The sequence below is a fragment of the Monopterus albus genome, unplaced genomic scaffold (genome assembly GCF_001952655.1).
Source record: "Monopterus albus unplaced genomic scaffold, M_albus_1.0 scaffold130.1, whole genome shotgun sequence".
NCBI classification, from domain to species: domain Eukaryota; kingdom Metazoa; phylum Chordata; class Actinopteri; order Synbranchiformes; family Synbranchidae; genus Monopterus; species Monopterus albus.
The window spans coordinates 1-6,728 of record NW_018128010.1 but is presented as its reverse complement, the minus strand read 5'-3'; the positions used below and the strand labels follow the sequence as shown (position 1 = coordinate 6,728).

Here is a 6,728-nt window from a genome sequence, read left to right as displayed (position 1 = left end):
AGTTACAGTATTGTTCAAAATAATAGCAGTACAATGTGACTAACCAGAATAATCCAGGTTTTTAGTATATTTTTTATTGCTACATGGCAAACAAGTTACCAGTAGGTGCAGTAGATTCTCAGAAAGCAAACAAGACCCAGCATTCATGATATGCACGCTCTTAAGGCTGTGCAATTGGGCAATTAGTTGAAAGGGGTGTGTTAAAAAAATAGCAGTGTGGCATTCAATCAGTGAGGTCATCAATTTTGTGAAATAACAGGTGTGAATCAGGTGGCCCCTATTTAAGGATGAAGCCAGCACTTGTTGAACATGCATTTGAAAGCCTGAGGAAAATGGGTCGTTCAAGACATTGTTCAGAAGAACAGCGTACTTTGATTAAAAAGTTGATTGGAGAGGGGAAAACCTATAAAGAGGTGCAAAAAATTATAGGCTGTTCAGCTAAAATGATCTCCAATGCCTTAAAATGGAGAGCAAAACCAGAGAGACGTGGAAGAAAACGGAAGACAACCATCAAAATGGATCGAAGAATAACCAGAATGGCAAAGGCCCAGCCAATGATCAGCTCCAGGATGATCAAAGACAGTCTGGAGTTACCTGTAAGTACTGTGACAGTTAGAAGACGTCTGTGTGAAGCTAATCTATTTTCAAGAATCCCCCGCAAAGTCCCTCTGTTAAAAAAAAGGCATGTGCAGAAGAGGTTACAATTTGCCAAAGAACACATCAACTGGCCTAAAGAGAAATGGAGGAACATTTTGTGGACTGATGAGAGTAAAATTGTTCTTTTTGGGTCCAAGGGCCACAGACAGTTTGTGAGACGACCCCCAAACTCTGAATTCAAGCCACAGTACACAGTGAAGACAGTGAAGCATGGTGGTGCAAGCATCATGATATGGGCATGTTTCTCCTACTATGGTGTTGGGCCTATTTATCGCATACCAGGGATCATGGATCAGTTTGCATATGTCAAAATACTTGAAGAGGTCATGTTGCCTTATGCTGAAGAGGACATGCCCTTGAAATGGTTGTTTCAACAAGACAATGACCCCAAACACACTAGTAAACGAGCAAAGTGTTGGTTCCAAACCAACAAAATTAATGTTATGGAGTGGCCAGCCCAATCCCCGGACCTTAATCCAATCGAGAACTTGTGGGGTGATATCAAAAATGCTGTTTCTGAAGCAAAACCAAGAAATGTAAATGAATTGTGGAATGTTGTTAAAGAATCATGGAGTGGAATAACAGCTGAAAGGTGCCACAAGTTGGTTGACTCCATGCCACACAGATGTGAAGCAGTTATAAAAAACTGTGGTCATACAACTAAATATTAGTTTAGTGATTCACAGGATTGCTAAATCCTAGAAACAAAAACGTTTGTACAACATAGTTTTGTGTTTGTACAGTCAACGGCAGACACTGCTATTTTTTTGAACACACCCCTTTCAACTAATTGCCCAATTTCACAGCCTTAAGAGCGTGCATATCATGAATGCTGGGTCTTGTTTGCTTTCTGAGAATCTACTGCACCTACTGGTAACTTGTTTGCCATGTAGCAATAAAAAATATACTAAAAACCTGGATTATTCTGGTTAGTCACATTGTACTGCTATTATTTTGAACAATACTGTAAATGCCAGCCACTGGACAGATGTGTATCTGAGACAAATCATGTGTATGTTAACTATTTAGATTCTTAAACGTGTGTGTTGTTTGGGCATAAAAGTTGATGTGTAGACAATATATTTTGTACAATCCTTATATTTACTTACTCTAAATACAATCGATGAAGATACAGTACACTAAATATGGAGCCTGCAGGGTTATGTCAGCTGAGTTCAAAGAGGACTGTCTTTTCCAGTGCCCCTGGCTTTAAGCTTGGTTGTCAACATTTCACAATCTACATTATGGATGATACTATTACTGGGAGTACTGGGGGTGGAGTCTGGCATCACTCATGTTGTTGAGACATAAATCTGTTTTTATAGTCTCATTGTGGAGACTGTGTCCTTACAAGGACAAAAGCAAGTTCCCAAACTGTAAATATTAAATTTCAGATTGATTGAAGTGGTTTAAGTTCAGGGTCAGGGTCTTTCTGTGGAATTGGACCAAATGTTGGACCAAATGGGCTGGTCTTCTTTGCGGTTCACTGGTTGGCCTTCCTTGAACCACTTTTGTTAGGATCTGACCACTGCAGACTGAGAACACTCTGCAAGACCTCCCGACTGGGTCGGGAGATGCTCCTACCCAGTCGTCCAGCCATCACAATTTGGCCCTTGTCAGAGTCACTTGGATCCTTATTCATGCCCATTTTTCCTGCTTCCAGTGCATGAACTTTAAGAACTGACTGTTCACTTGCTGCCTAATATACCCCATCTCTTGTAATGAGATCATCACTGTTCAACTGCCAGTGGTTTTAATGTTGTTGCTGATCAGTGTAACTACTGAATAACATTTATCATAAGGATTGAAATGCATATTTTGTGCTAAAATGTAGCCTGTCCTGGCACTGCAGTATAGATGATTTATGCAAGATGGTGCATGTAGTGATGCACAGTTACAAATGTTTGACATGGCTGTGTACAAGCTCAGATATCCTTGCAGAGTATTACAGTACATTCAGGCATTAAAGTGCTAAGAAACTGAAGTACTGAGGTCTCTGTAAACATTTATCTTTGTGCATTGTTTCAGTTCTAATTGGGTCATTAATGTGGGTGTTGCACGACCCACTTCTGTGAGTGCATAAAATAGTAGAAGCCATTATAAGTGTTGCTTAATTTTGGCATTCATAGCTTTATAGGGTCAGCCCAGCCCTACAGGTGTCTCTGACCTAAACCTTTGGAAAGGAAAGTTTGTTTGGCTTGTTTCACGATTGCCCTCACATGGCACTTTGCGGTGTAGCTGGGGATCGAACCACCAAAGGCAGGTGGACTTTTTGTAGCACTGCTAAATACCGGGCCAATTGAAAACTCAGTGGTTTCTGAATTGTTTGTCTTCATTCTTTTAAATACATAGAGAAAACAGTAATTAAAGGTAGTTGGCAGCATTTCTCAAATTCATGCCTACTCCAGTCTTTAGAGCCTGTGTTTCCCCAAACACAGGTGGTTCTGCAGGTGTCTGTCGTATGTAATGAATGAAACATTTGCAGCATCATTTGAATTCAGCCAGCACAGATGCACAGGTCCAGTGTTAGTGCTTGACTGAGTGCATGTCAGCTACAGGTTAATTTAACAGTGGAACACTATCTTTCATATGAATGTACTTTGAAAGAATATGAGAAAATGTTGTGATATTCTAGTGTCTAAAAAAAACTCAAGACACTGCCAATATCTGAGCCAGTTTGCTCAGATTTATTTTCTATTTTATTATTTATGATCGAGGTGTTATTGAGACTGTGCTGATCTTCTCACGCATATAAACAATGTCACTGGTAACATAAATCAGGCAGCGACAGTATTTTGCCTGCGGCCAAACAGTGAAAAGCAGATGACTTGACTGCTATTCTAAATCCACCCACACATCCTTGTGTGTTGAGCAGATGTTGAGTTCAGTGATTGGCTGAGAAGGGGGCAGGGTTCTTTCCTGCCCACATCCCTATTTTTATCTCAGCCAGTGCATATCTCATCACGTATATGCTATGTTTCTGTGGTGAGAACCACTGGCTGGGATGTGACATACCGTGGAAAGGACATACTTTGCCGTGTCCTACTTCTGTAGACGTTTCTGACTGATGTGAAGTGTGCACATTAGTTTACAGATTGTCTTTTGTTTTTTTTCCTGGTTTCATATTGTGGACGCTCCCCAGGGCTGTTTTGGCTTCCACATATTGGTCTAATCAGACCTTTGGCCTAATGAAATGTCAGGATAACTGTCCAGGTTATTGTAACTTGCACAGTGGTCATCTACACTGTACAACTACGGCTCATTTAGTCCTTGAATCTTGTGTTCTTAGGATGAATATTCTAACAAAACACAGCTGCTCTGAACATCTGAGTCCTAAGGACATGTAATGTCACTGGTCTATTTGTGGGCCGGACAGTCGAATGATTTGTACACAGAGGTGTGTGTGTGTGTGTGTGTGTGTGTGTCTCACATGTTCATCCAGCACTTGTAAATGGTTTTCTCAGCTCTGTTCACCTGAAGCTGCCTGTAAATTAGAAGGCACCTGCACTCTGGAGAAAGTTCTTCTGTGGATTTATAAACTGAAAGAAGCAGTTTGTCAGTGAAGAAACAAGATCCTGTCTTGTGTAGTGTTGTGAAAGTGAGTACTTATGTGTATTGTTAGGTAGATCTGTCTGTGCTGTGCCGTTTTAGAAGGGGCTTTGAAATTGGATCTTGGACTGCCACAATTAGACCCTGCACCATATTTACAAGTATACCACAATGTAACCTATGGTATTTAATATAAATTGTACTATTAAGATTGATTGTCTTATATTAGTATGCTAATTCAGCACTATGTACTCTGAAACTGATGATCTTCACTTGATCAAAAAAACCTTTTTTCCCCATAAAAACAACCTGGTCAGAGGTATGTTTAAAAAGGTATGAAAGCCAGCAGAATCAGAGTGGACTGCACTTGCACATGTAGGTAAACTTTTAAACTATTGCAAAATATATCAAACTAAAATCTTTGTTTCAATGCACAGGTTGGTTTTTTTTGTTTGTTTTTTTAATTAAAGAGCAAAAAATGATGGGACTATTTTCACAATGTGCAGATCATCACCTCTGTCCTTAATATTTTCTCCTGAGATCAATGTATGTGGCCGTTGTACCCACACTTTTAACATTTGTGTACTGTCATGTTTGCAGAAGCTGCTGTTGCTATGAAGAAAGACAGTGCCCCTGTATGTCAGACTTTTAAACAGCTTGTTGTGTAATCTGTGGCTTATGTTGTTGTCCAAGGACAACGGGTGTGAATTTCAACAACACCAGATCAAGTACACTGCAGGTGATGTTGTGTATTGTACTGGGTCAGTCCCAATTATGATGCGAAATACACCGGTAATAATGTTCTCGCTTTCATTTGTGCTATAATACTCCACCCAAATGCTCATTCAAGTGGATGAGTCTACGCTGTGAATACCAGTGAAGAGGAAGCATTGGCTTTGAAATGTCAGTTGGCACTTGGTAATCATTAATTTATTGATGATCAACCAAGCTATTATTTCTTAGAATGTGTAGTCAGAGTTGGAACACAGCTGTATCGTACAAGACTGGAACACTTTGTTTTTTTTTTTGTTTTTTCCTTTTGTTTACTAAAGCATTGTAATCTCAGTGATCTGTGCTGTTATGTCAGCAGGTAACTTGCCTACTGCAGAGCAGTGTGCCAGCCAGGATGACTCTGGCCACATTAAAAGGCATCGGGAAGCAGCTCCTGCGGGTGAAGGTCGTGGGCTGTAATGCAGAGGAGTCCCGCTTGCCTCGATGCCTCAACACGTTTGACGTGGTGGCCCTGGGTGTTGGCCGTACTCTGGGCGCTGGTGTCTACGTGCTTGCTGGTGCCGTAGCTCGAGACAGCTCTGGCCCTGCCATCGTTCTCTCCTTCCTCATCGCTGCCCTGGCTTCTGTCCTGGCTGGCCTGTGCTACGCTGAGTTCGGAGCTCGTGTCCCCAGAGCTGGCTCCGCTTACCTCTACAGTTATGTGACGGTCGGAGAGCTGTGGGCCTTTATCACAGGCTGGACCCACATCCTTTCTTATGTCATGGGTAAGACACTTTAAATAACTGCAACACCAGTTGTTGTTCAGTTTACATAAATGCTTTTCTCCACACAGGAATTTCAAGCGTGGCTAGAGCATGGAGTGCAACATTTGATGACCTGATTGGAAGGCACATCGAGGGATTCTGCAGGCGATACATGACGATGAACGCCCCCGGGGTCCTGGCAGAATATCCAGACATATTTGCTGTCTTCGTCATAATAACACTGACGGGTCAGGAAGACGTTGATTTACATCTCAAGCTTTTTGTTTTTGTGTTTTTCACCGTAGGATGTCATCTTTAATGTTGCCTTGTTTAAACTTCTTGCAGGACTGCTTGCTTTTGGAGTGAAGGAGTCGGCTTTGGTAAATAAAATATTCACCTGCGTCAATGTACTGGTGCTACTGTTTGTGATCATATCTGGCTTCGTAAAAGGAAACCTGAAAAACTGGAACGTAAACCCTGAAGAAATCCTCAATGCCACCTGCAGCCCTAGCTTTAAGTGGGTGTGATGAAGAGCTTGTTTCCACAATGTTGTGCCTAATGATACACCAGACTTAAATGAGGACATTTATTTTTCTTCTGTTCTACTTCCAGCATGTCTGATTCGTTACCATCAAGAGAAAGTCTTGGTGAAGGTGGCTTCACTCCTTTTGGCTTTTCTGGGGTCCTCTCAGGTGCTGCCACCTGTTTTTATGCCTTTATAGGGTTTGACTGCATTGCCACTACAGGTGAGAGGAAATAAATTAAACTGTTAATCAACATACACGAGCCCTGTCGTCTGACATCACCAGTTATATTTCCTCCCCAGGAGAAGAAGTGAAGAATCCTCAGAGGGCCATTCCTATCGGGATTGTGGCCTCGCTCCTCATCTGTTTTGTGGCGTACTTCGGCGTGTCGGCGGCCCTCACTATGATGATGCCTTACTACTTGCTGGACAAAAACAGCCCTCTGCCAGTGGCGTTTAAGTATATTGGATGGGAGGGAGCCACTTATGCAGTCGCCATTGGCTCTTTATGTGCCTTGTCAACA

General features: G+C 41.8%; 1 protein-coding gene across 1 annotated transcript; it reads left to right on the top strand.

Moving 5' to 3' along the window:
* Positions 1 to 5,136: 5,136 nt before the first annotated feature.
* LOC109967527 (high affinity cationic amino acid transporter 1-like) lies at positions 5,137 to 6,722 on the top strand (the record flags this gene model as incomplete). Its single annotated transcript, XM_020613166.1, has 5 exons — positions 5,137 to 5,702; positions 5,771 to 5,929; positions 6,027 to 6,198; positions 6,294 to 6,427; positions 6,508 to 6,722. Coding segments are annotated over exons 1-5 (1,050 nt in total), but the record flags the coding sequence as incomplete, so codon positions are not given.
* Positions 6,723 to 6,728: the final 6 nt, after the last annotated feature.